This window comes from Neurospora tetraspora (assembly GCF_033439725.1).
Source record: "Neurospora tetraspora strain CBS 560.94 chromosome Unknown B0H65scaffold_2, whole genome shotgun sequence".
Classification (NCBI taxonomy): Eukaryota; Fungi; Ascomycota; class Sordariomycetes; order Sordariales; family Sordariaceae; genus Neurospora; species Neurospora tetraspora.
In genome coordinates this window covers 2,420,502-2,439,881 of record NW_026944384.1, presented here as the reverse complement: position 1 = coordinate 2,439,881, position 19,380 = coordinate 2,420,502, and the positions used below count along the sequence as shown (strand labels likewise).

The following is a 19,380-nucleotide window of genomic DNA, read 5'->3' as shown; positions in this document are numbered from 1 at the left end:
GCCTTGCTACCCAACGGTGATGCTTGTCCACGGGTGCCATCGACCTCCAAGATGGATACGCCATCGACTCCTCAACTTGATGATCGAATCGGTCCTCATCCGCCGGGCCTTTTCCGAGATGATGGTCAGAGATATGCGCAAGCTTACGTGCTAGCAGTTAATTTTGCTTAGCTGGATGGAGGAAGACTTTCCAAGAACACATGGTTGGCCTGCAAGTGCAATCCCTTGAGGAGTCTCAACGGCTTCAGATGTGTGGACCCAATGTCGCCAGTGGCCGAGAAACAAAACATATTTCTCAGTATTATCAAATCCAGTCTCACTACGACTGAACCATGTTCCATGGACGGGCTCTCTTCTGTCCGTCCGGGAATCCAGTCCCAGTCCGGACTCACCCGTGCGGTCTATGCGATATGCCCTGGGCCATCCTATCTACGCTATGTGCTTCTTGAAGGGCCCGGAGTTCGCTTTTGGTGTTCAAGAGTTCAGGGTTTGTTTCGTCCCATCCACGGTCAACCTCCACATGCTATGCTTGATCTACTCCTCCATCCCATGTCATTTCTCTCCATTCATCCCACCTTGATCAAACCAACTACGAGTCAGCAAATTCGACGAGTTTTCATGACTTGACGACGACAGGTCCGAGGCCACTGCTGCGGCTTACCGCCATCGCCAACCTTGTGGTTGTCTTACAACCATCCCGATGTCGCCATTTTACGCTTTGGATGGAGGCGGCGGGTGGTTAGAGTCGCGGGTCGACACACGATGGACGCCGGAAAGTGATTCGAGCCGGACAGGTTATGGCATGTTCCAGTCGGCGACGAACTCGCCGGATTCACAGACCTTCACCCAATTCCGGTTTGCTGCCGCCAAATCCATCAGAACATCCACCGTCATCTTGGCCTCCTTCAACACCATAGCAGCTTTTGCGACGGCTGTTGGGATTCTGGTCGATACCTACCATCGTGAGAAGAGGGAGAATAAGAGGTTTAGGTTTAGGTAAGGCTGGCATGGAACACTCCGTCACTTGCTACGTGCTTACGCATCCCTAGTCGGAATGGCTTCTCCTTTGTGCCCGCGACCGAGGCGTTTCCGCTTATTCTATCAGTCGGTATTGTTGTCCAGGGCATCACATTCGCCGTTGCCCAGTCAATGGGACTTGATTCGCTCTTCGGCTCCGGATGTACCCTGATTGCCGTGTTCATGTTTCCTGGTAAGCTCATATGGCGTCAAACATATGTGATCCAATCTGACCATTCACAGCTGTTTTCATCGTTCCATATGTCCAGTTAGTGTTTGGACTTGAAGTCACAATAAGGAGCCTGCTAAAGAAGCCATTTGCTCCGAGAGGGAGGTGGAACGTGACAATCTGCCTTACCGTGGTTGGCTTGCTTCTCCTTGTGAACTTGTTGGTGGCTATTCTGGATCGGTCCTCCAATTTTTGCATTACTTCGCTTTTCTGGTTCGTTGCGCACTATTCGGTCGAGTGTTTTGGTCTTTTAGTGGGCATATCTGCTTTGCTCTTGGTTTGCGCCGTGGTCGTCTTCGTGAGGTTGCACCGGAGCAACAAGGTAGAGCTCGTCGAGAGGGCTGCTGCTTCAAGGATGGTTTACTACATGGCACTAGCAGTCATATCAGAGGTAAGTCTGCCATGACCATCCAGCTCTGCTGCTATACTCACTCTTTACTAGGCACTCATGATCCCATACTTCTACGTTATAGCCTTTGGCGGCCAAAGAAGGCACGCTCTCAACTTATCCATGGTTGCTGCTGTTGTCGCCAATATATCAGGCTTGATGACGGGAGGCCTATACTTGTTCCTGAAATCCAACACTATATCCACGATCGGGCCGAAAAACAAGGATGCAGATTACGAGAATCGAAGGGAAGGGTACAACAAGGCTGAACGCTACGATTCGGGCGGACTGGACTTCGACAGTCACATCATGCGGCCAGTGACGAGCCCCGGAAAAGTTCGCCGCATGGGCAGCAACGCCAGTCTAATAAGGACGACCAGAGATGAAGAGGCAGAAGACAGCCCTGTCACGCCGACTATCCTTTTCCGTACACCTACGATACCAGAGCCCGCACAGATACCTTCGACACCCTCTGTCGCTAGCCATATGCGAAAAGAGTCCTACTCGCTTTTCCCGATCAGCCCACCGACCGCGAGACCATCCGCCGCCCTCCTACCATCAACAACATATACACCTGCCTCCTCCAAATTTTCAGACGCCGATACCCTCAAGCCCCCACCGTCAATGGGTTTCCTCGCCGCCCGTGGCCACCGACGAAACTCTTCACTGGTCTCATCAGCCACAGTCCAAATCGGCCTGCGTCTCTCTTCAGTTGAGAAGGTACCTCCACTCCTGAGTCCAGGTACCGACGTCCACGGCATCAACTGCCCAAGTCTCGGTCGGATGAACACGATAATACCGGAGAGGAAACAGCCTCCTCCGCTGATAACGGACTTTGATACCCCCGTCAACAAAGAATTCCCGCGGAGGGATTCAATGACGTACACGGAGCCCGAGGGCGAGGGCGAGGAACAACTCGAGACGCTCAGTCCGACCGTCTACGACCCGAAGAGTCCAGCAGATGAGCCCGTGTTGCTCAGTTCGAAGGTTTATACGCCTACGAGTCCAGTACAGAAGCTGGAGACACTCAGCCCGAAGGTCTATTCACCAATGGGTCCGGCTGAAGAGGTGGTGACGCTTAGTGCTAAGACATATTCACCTACGACACCTACTAAGACGAAACTACCTAGTCCTCGAAGCCCTCAGGCTGACGGTGGGGAGTTGTTGTCGAGCGCTAGGTATACCCCGTCATGAGCCCGACGGTGATTCCACGAGGAACATGAGAAAAATTGTTTCCAGTGGCGATAGAACCTGAACATAAACAGAGACGGATTGTACGATATGTCAGTTGACATGCCCAACGGTTGAGCACAAAGACCTGAAGTTTCTTTCCTTTTTCTCTCTTTTTTTCTTCTTTCTCTGCTTTTTGCATGGCGTTACGGAATCGTTCATTTGGCTATATACTTAGACTTCACTGTCTCTTCACTTTCTTTTCTCTTCCTTTTTTTTGTCTGTTTATACCCTTCTCCAGTCTGCTGGCACACCGAGGGAAGCTGTACCATATGTACCACTTGTTCAAGTTAGAAATGTATTATGAATGATGAAAAGGTCGCACTGAGCAAGTTCAAATGCCATTCATGTAGCCATTCATGTATGATATACAAGGAGACGAAGAGCGTGGTGTTGTTGGTCTTGTTACGATACCTTGTAAAATACGATACGATATACACCATCTAGATCTGATTCGTACGAGGGGTATACCCTCTACTTCGCGAGTGTGCTTTCGTCTCTTTCGCCTAAGCTTAGCGCAAGAGTTCCCCATCTCAACGCGGTATAACCTTTCGCCGTGCCTTCACATTTGTCCGCATAATCCTCCCCCCTCAAACCCCAACCTTCATCTCCCTTGAGAAGACTGACCCCCGATTCAAAACATCTTGTCGACCCATGCCCACGGCTTCCCTCACTCGGCTCGAGTGTTGTGGCATTTGCTCGGTTTTCAATATGTGAATCGCTCCTTCAACGTTCCGGGGCGCATAGTTGCGTGACAACCCTGCAGGAATGCCTAACGCCTCCTTGTGTCCGTCTCGTCTGCTGCGCTGGGGATGCCTAATAGCTCGAACCCATCGAATATGGCATTGCAATCCAGCCAGACGCCCATCCCAAGTCTCCAGCCCGGTGAAGCGCGTTTCACGCGGGTCTACTAACGCCATAGCAGCTACTGACCGCTCCCAGTGCTCGCATTCGTTCGTCCGTCAGTTCTCGGGTACTGCAAAGTACGGGGAGAGCATCATCCAGCCTAGCCTAGCCCAGCCCAGTCCAATTCAGTCCAGCCCGGCCCGGCCGTCTCCCATTCATTCCCAAATAGTCCAAAAAATCCGCTATCCATCTCCCTTCCCACCCTTCTCACCTCCAAACCCCCGCCCGCCTCATAACCCCATCAAACTCCTCCATCCTCACCCCCTTCCCCACCCCCGCGCCACCATTCGCCTCCAAAATCATATCCCTCAACAACTCCTCACTGATATTCTCCTCCTTCAACACGGTCGCGACCCTTTTAAGGTGGGCTAGGGTTATCACCGGCGGTTTTTCTTTTTCTTCTTGTTCCCCTCCTCCTTCATAGTCTTGGTATTCTTCGTCGTCCTCATCGTCGTCGTGATCATCATTATATAGTTGTGCAATCTCCTCCACCGAGCGACCAACAAACAAAGCAAACGCCTCGTCCACCTCGCGCATATGTGCTTCGCTGGTCCGATCGCGTGACGAAAGCTTGATGGCGCAGATGGCGAGGAAGGATGGGTAGGTGGCGAAACCTTCGTCTTCCGGGTCGAGGATGGAAGTGAATTCGCGGAGTTCGTGGTTGGATTTGGGGGGGATGCCTAGGGCGCTGTTTTTTGTCGGGGTTGTTAGCTTTGCGATCTGGTTTGCGACGGTAGGATTGGGGAAAATAGGTAATGGATACGAACATCATCGCCCGTCTAACATCCCCTATTGGAATCACCCCTTGCTTCTCGCCATCCATTGGTTCGGCGAACAAACTGAATGCTTCTTTGATCTCGGCTTCTTCTTGGGCGGTGATGTTGTTTTCTTTGGCTAGTTTCGATTGGCGCGGTCCGCCGCCGGTGGTCTTGGACGAGGATGCTGTCGCTGTCGCTGCTTTGCGCTTTGCAGGAGGCTGTAGGTATTGCAAGTTGGGATGAGGTCAGCGCGCTTCAGTTGCTAACGTAAGGGAGAAAAGGTTGGCATGTGTGCGGTGGTTTACCATTTTGTTTTGTATTTGATGTTCTTTTGTTCTTAACTTGTAATATCTGGTATGGTGAAACCGGGCGACAGCAGGCGACTCAATTGTGATCGAGTATGTACGACTTCTGCGACGGCGGCGACGATGATGACGATGGTAACGATGATGCGCAATGCGGCGCGCAACGAGCTGCCAGGCTTATCTGATGGGTGGATCCAACAGCCGATAATACAGCAGAAGTGGATGCCGTTTGCAGTGTCGAAGACGCCTGGTCACGTGTACGCGGGCAACCCGCTCAAAGAACGTGTCTCCACTTGGAATTCTCTCTCCTCCCAAACGTATCCACCGGACGTCGCCAAGATAAAAGTCTGCCAAAAATTCATTGGATCTTTGCTTTCTCTCCCAAAACACACCAGTTTTGTCAAACAAAAACCGACAGCAACACCACCACATCCATTGTCACCGATTCTTCTCAATGAACGGCTCGGACGCTGTTCTATGATGATATTGCACTTTGTTCATCACCACAAATCGGAATTCCTCCCTCTTTCGCTCGCTGTCTGTTGAAAGAAAGAAGAGTACGCGACGCGGGCCAGTCAAGTTCGGCCCCTTGGTTACCTACTCCACCTTCCCTTCACATAGCGAGAGAGAGAGAGAGAGCGATGAAGCTTATGATGATGATACCCATTCTAATCCCTTGTTTTTCCTCTCTTCCTTTCCTTCCCCTTTTTACACTACCCAACCCAGCTTCATCAATATGCTAGAGCTTGTCGCCTTTAAAACAACCCCAGGGCGCGCGAGTGTGGACATTGAAGCAAGAATAAATGTACGGCTGGTTCATTCCTTCAAATGGCCACCCTCCGTCAAGTCATGAATCATCTTGTTTTGCCCGTCTCGGGTCTTGATGGTATGTGCTTGCGGATACATATCCTATCGTGACAAATGAACTTATTGTAGACTGTAGAATGAGTTGCTGTGCTCGGTTCAGAAAGGCGAGCAGGTTGTGGCTTGTATTCTTGAACCGACAATTGCGATGATTGCCCTTAATAAGGTCGCTCCTGCGATATTGCTGCTTGATCGCATGTTTTGTCACAGATTTCATCTAGGATCGAACGTCACAGGGTTACGGATGAACGATGAAGACGGAGAGGGAGTCTTGGTTACTTCATTCATTTATCATGATTCTACCTAGCCCAACGCTCACTTGAAGTTGTTCTTCATCTCCCTCAACTTGGTCATGATAGCCACCGGATCGGTCTCGCCCGTTGCCTTCTGGATTTCAGGATCCTGATATGCCTAGGTTAGCTGTTGTGTTCCTCGCAACAGTCTCCCGGGTAGAGAATCTTTTACCTGAGGCCTCATAAACACATTGTGCTTCTTCTCGTCACCAATGGTGAACTTGCCCTGCGTCTCCTTGTGCTTGTCCGCGAAAGCGGCAAGAGCCTTAACAGCCTCGCTCTGCAATACCGACAGGCAGAACTTGGCGTTGGACTTGGTGTATTCGTGACCGGGCTTGATTCGGTGTGTCAGTCATTTATCCCTTCTCCAAACATTCCATCCTTGAATCAGAGATCGGGACTTACGAAAACCCGAGTCTCATCCGGCAAAGAAGCAAGCGTCTCGTTCAGAGCCTTGTGCATCTCCGCTCCATTTCCTTCGAAGAAGCGACCGCAGCCTGGCAAGTCACTATGTCAGTTTGATGCTTCACATGGGAAAACCCCAACCCCGAATCCAAAAGTCACACATACCTCCATGGAAAAGCGTATCACCAGTAAACACGACCTTGTCGTCCCCATCCTGCATGAACCAGCATATGCTATCCTGCGTATGGCAGGGCGTATGCAGAGCCTTGACGGCGATGCTGCCGATGTTGAAACCTTTGCCGTGGGCCGGGGTCTTGTTCACCTTGTCGCAGTCCTTGCCGCCGATGATTTCGAGGTTGGGGAGGCCGAGGGCGGTGCGCTGTTGATGTGTGAGTGAGTGTTGCTGCGGAATATCGAAAAGTGAGGAGAGAGGTGGAAAGGGGGCTTACGAGCTTGGTGTTACCGCCGGCGTGGTCCCAGTGGCTGAAGGTGATGTTAGCTATGTATCATGCTGAGATTGAGGAGGAGAGGTAACTTACTGATGAGTGTTCACGATGGCTGTGAGGTTAATGGAGCCATCATCGATGGCCTTCTTCAGGACGGGAGCGACTCTTCATACCCGCCGCAACGGAGCTTCCTGTCAGCATATCGGCCCACACTGAACGTTGAAAGGCACATGTCCTGTTCTTGAAGCTAGCTGGTGTAGGACTCACTCCTCAGGGTTCGCGGGATCGATGATGACGGCATCCTTGGACTTGTCGTCGACAACGAGGTAGGCGTAGTTGTCACTACTGCCCGTCCCTGCTCAATCCGTTAGCACGAGCAATTTGAAAAGCTCCAGGTGCAAGGCAACGGAGATGCCCGGAGAGAACTGATACGCTTGATGTAACTGGTTTGAAGACAACATACACATAGGAATCGACTTGATATGCATTTTGCGGGTGGTGGCAGCGAACTGAGGTTCCGGTGAAGTCAGCACTTTAAGCCCCTTGCCGAAAGAGATTGGGAAATTCCTCTCACCTGTCTATAGACGTGTCGTGGAGCTAGGGATGTTCTGGCGATGAAGGCGTTCATAGATGCAAAGCTGCTTGGTGATGGTCTGAACCCCGCAATGAAGCTCATGGAGCTCCCGCTCAGTGTTAGCACTCTTTTTTGAAGTTGCAGACGCCGGCTTACTAACCCGCCTTTCTGTTCACCTCCACCTTTGCTGATAAATAATTTTGACCTTAATGTGTAGTATGGTGGGAATGGGAAGAGGAAGTTTAGGAAGAGTTGAAGTGCGTTAGTGCCCGTATGACGTTATCACTAGATAACCTCGCTCGGCAGAAAGATCACCGAGGTAACACATGCTATACTCCGCTTCTAGGCGGGTAAAAGTCAATATCAAACGATATGTCCAAATCTAAACAGCAGCCAACGCCAGCATTTGGACAGCTGCATGCAAACTGCTGAATACCTCTATTCACCAAACCTCGCAACTTTAAAGGCGCAGACTGATGGCAACATCATCACATCCCCCTAACAGTCCTGATTCAAACCTCAAACAACACCAATAGGCTTAGGCACCCACCCCTCCCCATACAACCGCCATGCCGGTCCCTCGTCATCACCATCACCTCCTTCCTCAGCACCCTCATCAGCACCCTCACCCTCCCCTTCCCCTCCCCCAGCATCATCATCCTTATCCAACATCAAAACATCGTCCCCCTCCCCCTCCTCCCCCTTCATTTCTGCCCCCTCAACCTCCGGCAAATGCATCCAATAATACTCCCAAATCCACTCCAACCCCTTCTTCGCCGCCGTTCTCAGTCTAGTCAAACTCGGCAGCTGCTCATGCGTAGCCTGATGCCTCAGCTCGACAAAAGTCGCCGGTAATCCAACGCTCTTGGCGACGCCGTACATGGACATCTTGCGCTGTTTATCTTGGTTGGAGTCTAGGAGGCCTGTTACGAAGCTGTATTTTTTTGCGTTTGCGTTTCTCCCAGTTAGCTAGCAGGAAAATGGTACGAGAAAAAAAAAGATGGGGAATGAAGAAGGGAAAGAAGGGAAAAGAAAAAAACAAACCGACTAAAAGCAGCAGAATAAGCCGCCCTAACCGCATAACTCGAGCTCATAACCCCAATCCCACTACCACTTAACCCATCCATTATTCCCCTGGTGGCCATCATGCCCATGCCCATCCCGGAAGTGCCCCCCGAAGTGCCCGAAGTGCCGGTCTGCTCTTCGTCTGACAGAATCGCGGCCATGAGCAGCGCGGTCGACTCGACCATGTGCGGACAGTTGCCGCGCTGCATCCACATGGAGACGCGGGCGACGGCTAGGCGGCGTTGGTCTCTGTTTTCTTGTCGGTCATTGTTGTCATCGCTATCGGTTTTCACACTGATGTTGCCGGCTTCGTTGCCGTTGCCGTTGTCGGTTCTTGCGCGTTTTCGTGCGGTGGTGGTGGTGCGCTGCTTATGTTGTGCCTGGCGTTTTGCTCCTGCTCCTCCTCTTTGTGATAGTTGTTGGGGTTGTGATGCTGCTGCCTGGTTTTCGTACTGATGCGGGTAAAATTGCCGGCGAACGGCGAGGAGTTCGCGGCGGTCGCGCCAGGGTGTGAAGATGTATTGAACCATTTCTTTTGCCTCCCTCCCAATTGCCGGTAGTAGGTAGTTGTTGTTGTGGTTTGGCCTGGTCGCAATCACGATATCCTTGCCGGTAGTTGGATTGGTTCACCGAGTTTGAGTTTTGAAGTCGGGATGAAATTTAAGTTGGCGGAATACCGCGGCAGTAGAATCATCTCATATGATCTGATAAAGGAAGTTCATCCATATACACCACAACAGAACTGGAAGCCGGTGCGAATCATTTGTCTGAACGTTTGTCTCCTCATCGTACCTTGACGGTTTATTTTTGTGGTTTTGTTGGTGGTGGTGCAAAAATGCACTTTTTGTGTCGGACACGGACCCCAACACATTTTCAACTGCATATTTTTCCTGGATTGTGTTTTGAACTCTACGACTACACCAGGCTTCACGACCCCCATATTTGTTTACATCACTTCAAAGACGATCATGATGGGAGCCGAAAACCCAATATCTTATCAAACGATTCAAGCATCGTAGGAACAACATGATTTCACTGCGGCAAGGAGCTTCATATGGGGCTTCAACATGCGGTGTCGATTCGTGCAACTACCTAAATCCATGCCTACATGCCCGCAAAACCCACCACGGTATGATGGCATGCCTCCCCATGAACCAGAGGTATGGACATGCCATCTTCATGAGGTATCTGGACCTTGCCGGGCGAATTCCCTTCCTTTTCCTCTTTTTTAACGCCGGGACCTTTTGGTATCTTTGTATTCACCGAAGCAACGCTAGCCACAGCCTTCAATGTGCTCCATGTCCGATCGGGGATAAACCCCCTTTACGTCCAGTTGCTTCGCCCATGGAATTTCCAACTCGGCGTCCTAGTCAAAGAGAATTTATTCTTTTCAACGTTTTCCAGTCGACCAAGAATTTCTCAAAGAACTTAGGAGATGGTCTTCTCAATCATGGTAATACCATACTTCTCGTGGAGCTCCTTCATCAAGGGCTCGGTGATCTCGGTGCTCATGGGAGCCAGAACGCCCTTGCCAGAGATCTGGCCGCTCAGGACCTGCTTAACAGCGACGGCGCAAGGAACACCGACGGTCTTGGCCATGGCAGAGTAGCCACCGGGGACACCGTACTCGACGAGGGTCGAGGTGCGGGTCTCGCGGGAGCCATCGGCGTGCTCGATCTCGAACTTGTGCTGGAGCATGACCAAGTCGCGCTCGCCCTCCTCGAACTCCATCTTCTGCTCAAGAGTGGCGCAGAGGGTGTCGAGAGGGTTGCCGCGGGGGGTGATGGTCTCGTCAGAGAAGAGACCGATCCAGCGGAGACCGCTGAGGATGCGCTGCTTGTCCTCGGGGGACTCGAAGGTGGCCTTGGAGAGGATGGCGGCCTCGAGGTCTTCCTGGCTGGAGGAAGCAGCACCGACAATCTCCTTGGTGGCCTCCTTCCAGGGGGTCTGCTTGCTCAGGCTCTCGCGCGCGGTGTCGTCAAGGAAACCAATGTCGACGAGGGTCTTGATGAACTGAGGGAAGCCCTGGTAGCGGAGAGTGCCACGGATGACGGTCTGAGCCTCGGGGATGTTGTAGCGCTCCTTGTAGATGGTAGAGTCACGATTGGGGTAGGCGACAAAAGCGTAGCCGGGGTAGATGAAGTAGGGCTTGGCCATCTTCATGAGGTCCTTGCCCTCAACCTCGACAATCTTGCCATCCTGCCACCACTTGCCCGCGTTGCGGAGAGCGAGCAAGACACCGCGAGAAGACCAGGAGAACTTGTAGCCGAGCGGGTTGTCGGAGTCCTCGGGGGCGGGGAGACCACCGCAGTAGGAGAGGAAGGAGAGGATCTTGCCGCCAGCCTGGTGGACCTCATCGATGGTCTTGATGGCGTACAAGTGGTCGATACCGGGATCGAGCTACAGAGCGACTTAGTACAACTGGCGGCTTCGACAGCAAAATGTCAATGGACTTACACCAATCTCGTTCATGACGGTGATGCCGGCGGCCTTGGCCTCGGCATCGAGCTCCATCATGGCGGGGGAGACATAGCTGGTGGTAACGACGTGCTTCTTCTGGCGAATAGCCGACTTGATGACGGTAGCGTGGAAAGTGTAGGGAATCAAGCTGATAACAAGATCGTGCTTGGCGACCTCAGCATCGAGAGCCTCGTCGTTGGTGACATCGAGCGAGATGGGGGTGGCGTTCTTGACGCCCTCGGAGAGCTTCTGAGCAGAGGCAAGAGTACGGCAGGCTGTTGCACACACGCGCAGATGTCAGCTCAAGTCCCTATGACTGTCGAACAAGAGGTACTGCAGTGTTCAAGTTGACTGTTGACGTACCGACGGTGACAGGAATGCCAGCTTCGCTGAGGACATCGAGAGTAGGGCGGGTGACGAAGCCAGCGCCAAGCATGAGAACCTTGCTGAAAATGGGAGACTTGAGGTCAGCATCCCTAAAGGCTCTTGCGGTCGCCGGGATAAGGGTAGGACGGCGGGGGAGTACATAGTAGGTAGAGGGGTTTAGGGGGGTGGCATTACTGTTGGGAAGCCATCTTTGCGAGTTGTGATATCTGCAGCTGAGGTGATTCAGACGCAGTGTTTTGGTGTTTGTCAAGTCAAATTCGGAGGAGAGAAAGAATATCAGATCTTCACCACTTGCATGCACCCAAGCCCCGGCAATAACTAGTCAATTGTGCAATTGCCGTCCTGTCCCGCTAGCAACCGACTTTTACCAAGCTTGACTCACACTTCATGCTCGCAGATGGAGATGCAATTGGTGGAGCGCCGGCCGATAACGGCTTCTGGCAGTCGCTTTATCCATTTTTTTCTGTCCTCAATGAGGGGCACCCAAGGCGATGTCGTTGGTGTCGTTCGAATTGGTGCCAAGCACTCATGGCGGGGTAGCAGGATTTTGCCTTTGACATCTCTGACCCGACACGCCGAGATTCCAGACCTTCTGGCCAAAAAGGGTCCAGCTTGCCTGCCGGATCTTACTTCCTCTCGGGGGTTCGGGCAGCGAGGTGTAAGAGGTACGTACCGCGGCCTGGCTGGCCGTCAGGTTTTCTAACAGCTGCCGTCCAGTGGCTAGTGCACGCTTCCGGCAAATCATGTCAACATGGATGTTGTTTGTTTTGACCGATCCACTTCCCCTGACGGCTGGCCGCTTATTCATCACTGGGTTTTGCTTGATTCAGGGGCGTCCCGACAAGCTCAAGATGAGAGGTAATATGAGAGCTCAGCAAGAACGACAACACATTTGCAGGCATGCACTGCGGCCGAGGAATGAGAGAGATGGTGTATGAATCAAGAACACGGAATCGTATGTTGTTCAAATATGTACATGTATTTATATGCAGAGGTGGGTATCTTTGTCTTCGTGGAAAAAAAAAACCGCAAACCAAAACGCCTAGCCACACATTCCCAATGTGTCGATGCACCTTCGATAGGACTTCCAGCCCATATCCCTTTCTAGGAATCCGTCCCGTAAATGCTATGTGTATCCCAAACCGTCGCCGGTATAATGCTTCCCAGTGTATCGTCATGCAAGTGTCATAATCATGAGTCTTTAGTTATCCCCATCCTGGCGCTCCTCCTCCTCATCATCCTCTTCCTCCTCTTCATCGTCCTCTTCATCGTCGCTCGCAGGAGGCTCCCATGCATCCTCGAGCTTCAGGCCCTTGCCTGAGAGCTTCTCGTAGGCTCCGGCGTTTCCAAGAAGTGAAAAGACGGTAGACCGGTGGAGGTCCATGCCGGCAGGCTCGTTGGTCTCGGGGGGATCGTACAGTCCCATGCCGTACAGAATCTCGCCATCAGATTCGTCGTCTTCCGGTGCCTCATAGGAAACAGGCTCTTCCGAGGCCACCTTGGTGTTTGTGAACTGCTCAAGCAGCTCGAAATTCTTTGGAGTGGGTGGCGCCGTGTATGTGTCCAAGCCGCTCGATACCGGCGCATAAGAAGTCCATCCCATAACATTCCCCTCCGCCTTGGAGAAAGCAGCGTAAGAAAGATCACCAGTCATGCCAGCCAAGCTTTGGGGTGATTCTGGAGCTGGTTGGTAGAGCTGGGTCCCTGCCGAGGCATACTGATGCTGAGATTGTTGGAAGTCGACGCTGGCGTAAGGAAGTGATAGTGGGGAGAAGGACGCCGAGCATGGCGAGTTGGAGCCGGAGTACACGCTTGGTGTCGGGGGCAGTTGCTGAAACTGTGTGCAAGCGCCAAAGTCCTGATTGGATGGGTAAGGAGCATACGCCATCGTAGACTCCTGAGGGTAAGGTTGGGAATATGCCACTTGTTGCGACGAGGGGTGCCAGCTAACTGGTCGTGCTGTTGTCGTTGGCTTCCTCTCCGGTTCGTACATGAACTCGACCGGGAATTCAGCCGCAGGAGTGGGAAGGTACGCAGCCTCGGCAGGTTGAGTATAGAGATTCTGGAACCCATCACCGATCAAAGTCCTCCTCCTGGACTGCGAAAACGAGTAGCGGGGGCTGGTGCTGGCGCTGCTGGGCTTCGTTATCCGCATCGAAGTGTTCGTCCTCTGTCCACCGTAACCCCTCGACATGTTTCGTGTATGAGCAGCGATATATTGTTGTGACGCTTTATCAAAAGGTGTCTCCATCATGTTGGTGCTGAACACTGGAGCCTGATAGGGGAGATCCATGTTGAAGTTGTTGTTGTTGTTGTTAACCAGTAACGGCATCATCTTGGTGGAGTGCTGAGAAGAGAGATAGGTAGAGTGTATGGAAAAGTATTGCTTGTTGAAGGAAGCTTGGTCAACTTTCCAAGTGAAGATGGACGAGGTATATGAAGTGAGAAGGAAGTGAAAGTAACAATAGTATGGAAACCATGCAAGACACTTAGGCCCCGGCCGGAGAACCGAGATGGAGATGGAAGTTGGAAGCGGTTGGATGGATCAAACCTAGTTTGAAGTGACAATCTGACCATATTGGCGCCGAAAGGAAACAACAACAAGACAGCCGATGGGGCGCTCAGGCATGTAAGTGAATCCCGTCGTGTCAGTGTGCAAGACTCCGCGTCGACGGGGCTCAACGGATGCTTACCCATGACTTTGGCTTGGGTAGCCTGCGTCATATGTGCGCGCAGGGATGGTTCAGCCTGGATAACCTTGAAGAAAAGAAAGAAGAATTTGAAAGGGTTTCGGCTTCTGCCCACACCAGAATAAACTGCAGGGTATGATGGGCAAGGTAGACGCAAACTGCAAAAGCCGGATGGAGATATTGACGGGCAATGGTAATCCGAAGTGCTTGCGAGGGACGGCTCCGTACGCAGTACGGGGTTGCAAGGGGGAAAAAGGGCGGCTCCTCGTCGTGGATTCTTGGGTCCGTCGCGTGTAAGCTGTTAAAGAACGTACCTAATGTGGGGCTTGTACCGCCGTACTCGCTGGGTTAAGTTACATCGTGAAGAAGCATGGCATGGGTCATGGTTGGCTAGCCCAGGCAAGATTCATGAGGAGTTTGTATCATAGTATACACACTGTGCTGCCGTAAATGACCATTCGTCAGGTACACACAGTGTCAACGTCTGAAGGCGTACGATAGCAGTGAGCGGAGGTTCCAGATGGGTGGTGGTGGGCGGTCAAGCGGATCAATGAAGCGGAAAGAAACCGCCTCCACTCTCCAGCACTCCATCTCCGTGGTGGTGTCTCGAGCCATTCTTTGGTACTCTCATCCCGGCATGCTTGGTGTGAAAGTGCGAAGTACGTACCTACTACAGTACACTAGAAATGGAGTTGAGCTGAGTCGGTGGCTTGGATACATACCGATGCGCAGTTTACCTAGTGGTCTGCCGTCCGCAACGGTTGAAAACGAATTCGTTATCCAGATGTCTTACTTGCCGTCCCCGTCCTACCCGCTGCTTCAAAAGAGCGTTTGTGGTGATACGCACCAATGAACCCAAAGCCTTCAGGTAAGGTTCTCTACCTAGCCTGTCAGCCGAGCGCAATGTCCGACAAAGTAGCGATTGATTCCACTGCTGTCACGCCATGAACATGTGCAAAGCACTGCGAGCATACATACGTATTTGAGCCACGATGATACTGTGCAGGTACAGATATATCAGCTTGGACACCTCGGGCAGAATGGATAATGTCGGGACTGAGCAGGAGTATGCTAGACGGGCGAGGATCATGCTAGACGGGCGAGGATCATGCTGACTTTGCAAAACTAACCGCCCCTCGTGCCCTCATTTCGGTCATAATGAGGTGGGAGCCATGGTGACATGCGCAGCCAGGCGGCACACGGTGGGATAGCCGTCTGAGGTGGTGGAGGAGAAAACTCGCAACAAAGTGAGGACGTGGTGATGTACAGGATCGGATTGATACAGCGTAGAGGTGCCCACTTGAGCCACCTGTGTGCGCGGAGTGCCCAAGGGCAAGGAGGGACGTCCTGTGGAGGGGATAATGGCCGCCCGCGGCGTCCCTTCTGCAACTGGGGTGGGCAGGGGTCGCAACAGACTTGTCGTCTGCATGACTTTTCAGTTGCCGTGGAGTCTGACAGCACAAATGGCTTCCATTTGCAAAGCCCATGACCACGGGCATGCTCGCGTGTTAAAGTGAGGTACCCAGGTACCGAAGCGAGCGGGGAGCGACACCCTGAAAGCCAGTCCTTGCACTGATGCACCCACAATGCACGGGACGAAAGGTGCGCCTTGGGACAATAGTGGGTGTGCGTGAGGGAAAAATAGGTGTGTAAGATGAGTAGCCAAGACTCATGCGAAGGTCTGTACGGAATTTGAGTGGCCGTCGTGTGGTCTTCTTGAGAGGATCGGCCAGGATCAGCGTACCGAAGTCTTCTCAGCGGGGGTGTTTCCATAAGGAGATGTCACCTCTCCTGTGTCTCCCCTGCCTTCAAACCCTGGTTTGCCTGGCCCTAATGTGTTGCTCCAGGCTGTGGGTTCTGCGGCGCGGCTCAAATGGTCAACGTTCTGGTTACCGCAGCCATGCCGTGCAAATACGCGCATCTTGGTCTTTCTGCAGCCTTTCCCCCGTGAGCCGGGCTTGTATCCGTAACGTATTGAAATCCGTCCAAGCATTCAACTTCCTGTTAGGAATCCAGTGTTCGGCGTCGTGTGCCCACTAGAGACACCCCACTACCTGATTGTGGTGACCAGTGGTAAGCCAGCAGAACTTCTGCCGGGGCCGGCCAGAAAGGAAGAGGAATGGTCATAATTAGCGCTGGCACGGAAAGCAGTAGCGCAGGATTTTGGGGCCTTGCGTTTTAAGAGATTGTCGTTCTTTGCCCTCTTTTGTCAACACAGAAAGGGTTGCACCGAAGACAGCGGATGGTGGTGTTGAAAGCATGCCCAGTGCCCAGTGCCCACATGCCTCCTGACGACGGCGAGAGGGATGTCTTTGGAGATTCCTGATTTGTCTTGTTCCGTGGGCCGTGGCCGTGGCCCAAACTTGCCCTATCGCGGAGATGTCGTGGATGTCGTGGATGTCCAATATGCTGTACAGATTACGGCATTCCGATAATAGAGCCACCGCAAAGACCCATGGCTCTAGGAAGGACGGGACCTCGGCCGAGAGCTGTTTGATGGTGGGGTACAAGAATAGATACGTACCTTGATATTTGGGTGTTGCCCCCCGCAACCCTGGTTTGGCAACATCTTTGGAGCTGGCCCTTTGCGGCGGTTTGTTAGTGCTGCTTGCTTTCGCTGTTCGCTCTCGTTTCGACGGTTGTGGCTTGAAAGATTGCGCATACGCATGATGCTTTCCCAGTTGGAGGGTTGACAGAAGGTCTGAGCTGATTTTGCGGTGACTCTGCGCAGCCCTTCCTCCCAGCTAAGGTAGTAACTCGCCTCCCCACGGCCTGCGAGCTCCAAGGTGCCATCAACCACATGTCCACATCAGCCCCGATCAACCCCAACAAAGGGCGATTCCGGTCTGGCGGAGAGTTGGTTCGTGTTCCTTTTAGCGAGGCCTGCGAGACAACTCGGGCATCGGCGGTCTCGTCTGCGGTCGGGGTCGATGCTCTTGGGTGGCCCAAACTACTGTGTACGAGCGCGAATGTAGTTAGAGTGGGAGGAACTTTAGGAGGTTGTGATGGATCACCAAAAGGCTTTTGCGCTTCACGAGGAAAAGCCAAGCGAGGGGAGGTACGTACCATTGGCGGGGACGTGTGGATTGAAGCGGGACCCGACCTCACTGCAGTTTCATGGAATTTAGGTCCCCAGAGGAAGGTGGGGCTTCCCTTCTTTCGCAACTAACAGTGTATCCTGCCGGAACCTGGGACGACTTTTGTCAGCCAATATTCCAGCCGAGACTTGACGGCTTGAAAGGTACCGTCACGTAGCCCGGCTCCATGTCGGTTACCGATAAGAATCGGATGTATAACCAATCTTGTTCCTTGTCAAGCCGATCTCACCAATCAGCCGGGCCCCAACACTCACTCCCTTGTCGCTGGCTCAGGCACTGTGTTTCCCAAGGAGAGACTGCAGTCGGAGCTTGGAAGCACAAAGCGATGCTGACATCTGGAATCTGAGAAGTTGAACATTGCCATTCCTGATCTGAACCTTTTGATGGCAACGAAAATGTCTGCGAGATTGAATGCTTCGGTTGAAAATAGAATTCATGTCGGTGTGTTCTTTGCAGGCAACGAGTATGCGTGCTCGAGGCATGTCTACTGTGTATGCCCTGTTCATGGCCATCAGTGCTTTACTCCCCGCTTCGCTTCCACTTGCGTGTGGTCATATGTATGGTGCAGCCATCTCCGTTTTTGTGTTTTCAAGGACGGGGCCGGGCAAGGGAAGTGGACGAAGGAGACCGCCGAGAGAACAGCCACTGCAAACCAGACAACGGCATCCGTCTCGGGGTCAATTCGGACAGGGGAAGGAAGAGCAGGCAGGGGCATTTTAGCAGTGAAACAGGCCGCGGGCACACACCACCCGTGCATGCCACCGAAAAGAAGGATGTTACCTGCCGAGCAGGATGCATGGTTGGTCACAATGAGAAATTTCCAGAAAGAACGGCATGAAACATGGATATGCGGGCAGCTCCAGGTAGGTACTCTTTGAGCAAGATTGAAAGCCGCTCTGATTTATCGCACCATAAAAGTCAGTACTTGCCTTACTCATCAGAGGCACTTCCACCCATCCGCAGGCCGTTGGGAATTTCCGGATGGTTCCTCTACCATTGCTACCATTGTTCACCTATCCAAGGAAAATAGCAAGTTGCGAAAATTAGCTGAGCGCATACTGCGGTAGTCGCTGCGTGCCGTACAATCTACAACATGTTTTAGGTACCTCTATCTATCGGGTGCACGGGCCACAGATCCATGCCTTGTTGAGGGAGAAAAGACTGCCGTTAGGTACCTGGTATCTCTTCTGTGGGGTACACATGCAAGCTCTTTGAACTCCGAACCATCATTTGCTGTCGAGTTTACGATGCCCTTGCTGCTGGAGCGTGCCTGGCTGAGGCTGGTGAGTTCCGTTGCAACTGCAGTGCACGAGCGCAGTGGTGAGCGACTTCCATTTACGACACAGTGAGAGATCGATTGGGTGCACTTCCAGATCGCACCTTCCAAGACTGGGATTTCTCACGCCATTATTGGTCGGTCAAGCCAAGTGCACATGCCCTGTCGCGCCGACGGAAGGCGCAGTGGGGCGAGGCTCTTGCTTGAATGGTTTCGGGCTCCAAGCTTTTTTTTTTCTTTTCTCTTTTCTTTCCGTCTCCCTGCAGTCTCGAACCATACTGTTACGACGACCAAAACCCACCACTGCACCATTGCACCACTGCATCTCACACCTGAACCTTCGCACCCACCACGACATCCACTCCTACTTGTCTGGGCTAGAAACGCCTCTCAGACCCATTGCTGCGCAATGGGTCTGGCATATTGATTCGCAAATGCACATTGATTCGTAAAAATTTCGGGACTTCCCCGCCCATATAAACTAGCGGTATAACTATATCACTCCATTTTTTTTTAAAAAATTCCTACATTGTTGTATATAATATCCGTTAAATTAGTAAATATCTCTGTATTCTAGTTAGTAATCCCTTAAAATAAGGTTAATAAAATCGTCAGAGATTTTAATAATTTCGACATCGCCACTTTCTAACATAGTATTTTACTCTACTATAGAATCTAACTATATACTAGAGTCCTACTCTTCAACTAAATTAGAATTGGGAAGCTCTTTTTCCTTATATAAACTCTATATCTATTCTACCTATATTAGTTTATAAGACTACTCTTCCTCCTCCTCCTCTTCTTCCTCTTCTATATCCTCCTCCTTAATAGCTCGTTCTTTACTAGAAATAAAAGTAGTAATAACCTCTTCGACGATAGCTTATACAGGTTCGTTATAAATCTATAGTATAATTGGTTTAGGGTAGTTACTAAGAGGCGCTCAATATAGAGGAAGTACTATATCTATTTTTAATTTACCTAACTATATA

The 19,380-nt window shown here is 51.9% G+C and overlaps 9 protein-coding genes across 9 annotated transcripts; 2 read left to right on the top strand and 7 right to left on the bottom strand.

Moving 5' to 3' along the window:
• Positions 1-141: 141 nt before the first annotated feature.
• On the top strand, positions 142-834 carry B0H65DRAFT_103719 (uncharacterized protein). Its single transcript, XM_062820465.1, has one exon. The coding sequence runs from the start codon at positions 262-264 to the stop codon at positions 625-627; it is 366 nt and encodes a 121-aa protein (XP_062684222.1). The 5' UTR covers positions 142-261; the 3' UTR covers positions 628-834.
• B0H65DRAFT_103990 (uncharacterized protein) lies at positions 361-2,916 on the top strand. Its single transcript, XM_062820466.1, has 4 exons — positions 361-996; positions 1,050-1,210; positions 1,261-1,637; positions 1,689-2,916. The coding sequence occupies exons 1-4, from the start codon at positions 701-703 to the stop codon at positions 2,826-2,828; spliced, it is 1,974 nt and encodes a 657-aa protein (XP_062684221.1). The 5' UTR covers positions 361-700; the 3' UTR covers positions 2,829-2,916.
• Positions 2,917-3,258: 342 nt separating this feature from the next.
• Positions 3,259-4,027, bottom strand: B0H65DRAFT_456397 (uncharacterized protein). The gene has a single exon (XM_062826289.1). The coding sequence runs from the start codon at positions 3,782-3,784 to the stop codon at positions 3,455-3,457; it is 330 nt and encodes a 109-aa protein (XP_062684220.1). The 5' UTR covers positions 3,785-4,027; the 3' UTR covers positions 3,259-3,454.
• On the bottom strand, positions 3,978-5,097 carry B0H65DRAFT_518649 (uncharacterized protein; the record flags this gene model as incomplete). The annotated part of the gene is made up of 3 exons (XM_062828701.1): positions 4,834-5,097; positions 4,538-4,746; positions 3,978-4,458 (listed from the first exon to the last, which is right to left on the bottom strand). The coding sequence occupies exons 1-3, from the start codon at positions 4,834-4,836 to the stop codon at positions 3,978-3,980; spliced, it is 693 nt and encodes a 230-aa protein (XP_062684219.1). The 5' UTR covers positions 4,837-5,097.
• An 857-nt stretch (positions 5,098-5,954) lies between these two features.
• B0H65DRAFT_456388 (beta-lactamase-like protein) lies at positions 5,955-7,709 on the bottom strand. The gene is made up of 10 exons (XM_062826288.1): positions 7,576-7,709; positions 7,416-7,494; positions 7,305-7,350; positions 7,109-7,196; positions 6,935-7,006; positions 6,845-6,878; positions 6,561-6,774; positions 6,396-6,487; positions 6,163-6,324; positions 5,955-6,099 (listed from the first exon to the last, which is right to left on the bottom strand). Exons 2-10 carry the CDS (start codon positions 7,467-7,469, stop codon positions 6,013-6,015), a joined length of 849 nt encoding a protein of 282 aa, XP_062684218.1. The 5' UTR covers positions 7,470-7,494; positions 7,576-7,709; the 3' UTR covers positions 5,955-6,012.
• Positions 7,710-7,925: 216 nt separating this feature from the next.
• Positions 7,926-9,258, bottom strand: B0H65DRAFT_103571 (Las1-like-domain-containing protein). The gene is made up of 2 exons (XM_062820464.1): positions 8,460-9,258; positions 7,926-8,349 (listed from the first exon to the last, which is right to left on the bottom strand). Exons 1-2 carry the CDS (start codon positions 9,008-9,010, stop codon positions 7,935-7,937), a joined length of 966 nt encoding a protein of 321 aa, XP_062684217.1. The 5' UTR covers positions 9,011-9,258; the 3' UTR covers positions 7,926-7,934.
• A 650-nt stretch (positions 9,259-9,908) lies between these two features.
• B0H65DRAFT_546000 (putative saccharopine reductase) lies at positions 9,909-11,515 on the bottom strand (the record flags this gene model as incomplete). The annotated part of the gene is made up of 4 exons (XM_062829419.1): positions 9,909-10,880; positions 10,938-11,215; positions 11,304-11,386; positions 11,502-11,515. The coding sequence occupies 4 exons, from the start codon at positions 11,513-11,515 to the stop codon at positions 9,909-9,911; spliced, it is 1,347 nt and encodes a 448-aa protein (XP_062684216.1).
• A 712-nt stretch (positions 11,516-12,227) lies between these two features.
• Positions 12,228-15,127, bottom strand: B0H65DRAFT_555866 (uncharacterized protein; the record flags this gene model as incomplete). Its single annotated transcript, XM_062830038.1, has 5 exons — positions 12,228-13,727; positions 14,021-14,084; positions 14,491-14,657; positions 14,811-14,834; positions 15,115-15,127. 5 exons carry the CDS (start codon positions 15,125-15,127, stop codon positions 12,529-12,531), a joined length of 1,467 nt encoding a protein of 488 aa, XP_062684215.1. The 3' UTR covers positions 12,228-12,528.
• A 495-nt stretch (positions 15,128-15,622) lies between these two features.
• Positions 15,623-16,046, bottom strand: B0H65DRAFT_456375 (uncharacterized protein). Its single transcript, XM_062826287.1, has one exon. The coding sequence runs from the start codon at positions 16,008-16,010 to the stop codon at positions 15,753-15,755; it is 258 nt and encodes an 85-aa protein (XP_062684214.1). The 5' UTR covers positions 16,011-16,046; the 3' UTR covers positions 15,623-15,752.
• Between the last annotated feature and the right edge of the window lie 3,334 nt (positions 16,047-19,380).

Coding starts and splice junctions, on each gene's coding strand:
- B0H65DRAFT_456375 (XM_062826287.1), bottom strand. CDS start 16,010: ATGCTTGGACGGATTTCAATACGTTACGGATACAAGCCCGGCTCACGG.
- B0H65DRAFT_456397 (XM_062826289.1), bottom strand. CDS start 3,784: ATGGCGTTAGTAGACCCGCGTGAAACGCGCTTCACCGGGCTGGAGACT.
- B0H65DRAFT_103571 (XM_062820464.1), bottom strand. CDS start 9,010: ATGGTTCAATACATCTTCACACCCTGGCGCGACCGCCGCGAACTCCTC. Junction 8,350..8,459: donor TATTCTGCTGCTTTTAGTCG/GTTTGTTTTTTT, acceptor AAAAAAATACAG/CTTCGTAACAGGCCTCCTAG.
- B0H65DRAFT_103719 (XM_062820465.1), top strand. CDS start 262: ATGTCGCCAGTGGCCGAGAAACAAAACATATTTCTCAGTATTATCAAA.
- B0H65DRAFT_103990 (XM_062820466.1), top strand. CDS start 701: ATGTCGCCATTTTACGCTTTGGATGGAGGCGGCGGGTGGTTAGAGTCG. Junction 997..1,049: donor AATAAGAGGTTTAGGTTTAG/GTAAGGCTGGCA, acceptor ACGCATCCCTAG/TCGGAATGGCTTCTCCTTTG. Junction 1,638..1,688: donor CACTAGCAGTCATATCAGAG/GTAAGTCTGCCA, acceptor ACTCTTTACTAG/GCACTCATGATCCCATACTT.
- B0H65DRAFT_456388 (XM_062826288.1), bottom strand. CDS start 7,469: ATGAACGCCTTCATCGCCAGAACATCCCTAGCTCCACGACACGTCTAT. Junction 6,325..6,395: donor CGGATGAGACTCGGGTTTTC/GTAAGTCCCGAT, acceptor CACCGAATCAAG/CCCGGTCACGAATACACCAA. Junction 6,100..6,162: donor ATGTGTTTATGAGGCCTCAG/GTAAAAGATTCT, acceptor TAGGCATATCAG/GATCCTGAAATCCAGAAGGC.